Raw genomic sequence first — 381 nt, forward strand, 5'->3', positions numbered from 1 at the left:
CGTCCTCCTTGCCCCGGGCCAGCCAGCGCTGCACCTCGAACTTGTACTGCTCCACGACCTCCTGCATGCCGGGCTCGAGCTCCTCCTCCAGCTCCTCCTCCCCGCTCTCCTCCTCCTCCTCCTCCTCTGACGAGGACTCCTCCGAGGAGGACTCCTCCTCACCCTCGTCCTCCTCGTCGCTGCCCCGCCTCTTCTTGCGCTTCTTCCTCTGCAGCTTGGCCTTCAGCCGCTCCTTCCGGAGCAGCTGCCGCAGCCTGTCCCGCTCCTTGGTCCTGCGGGCCTCCTCCTCCGGCGAGAGCGCCTCCTCCTGCACCACCAGGTGCCGCAGCCACACAGTGTCCACGAACCAGCTGGGCCCCAGGCCCTCGCCCGTGTGCCCCA

The 381-nt window shown here is 69.0% G+C and overlaps 1 protein-coding gene across 1 annotated transcript; it reads right to left on the reverse strand.

Annotated features, from left to right (window-relative positions):
* Positions 1 to 4: 4 nt before the first annotated feature.
* On the reverse strand, positions 5 to 376 carry LOC110594847 (lipoxygenase homology domain-containing protein 1-like; the record flags this gene model as incomplete). The annotated part of the gene is made up of 1 exon (XM_021708763.1): positions 5 to 376. A coding segment is annotated over one exon (372 nt), but the record flags the coding sequence as incomplete, so codon positions are not given.
* Positions 377 to 381: the final 5 nt, after the last annotated feature.

The sequence above is a fragment of the Carlito syrichta genome, unplaced genomic scaffold (genome assembly GCF_000164805.1).
Source record: "Carlito syrichta isolate Samal-C Ts95f unplaced genomic scaffold, Tarsius_syrichta-2.0.1 Scaffold146536, whole genome shotgun sequence".
Lineage (NCBI taxonomy): Eukaryota > Metazoa > Chordata > Mammalia > Primates > Tarsiidae > Carlito > Carlito syrichta.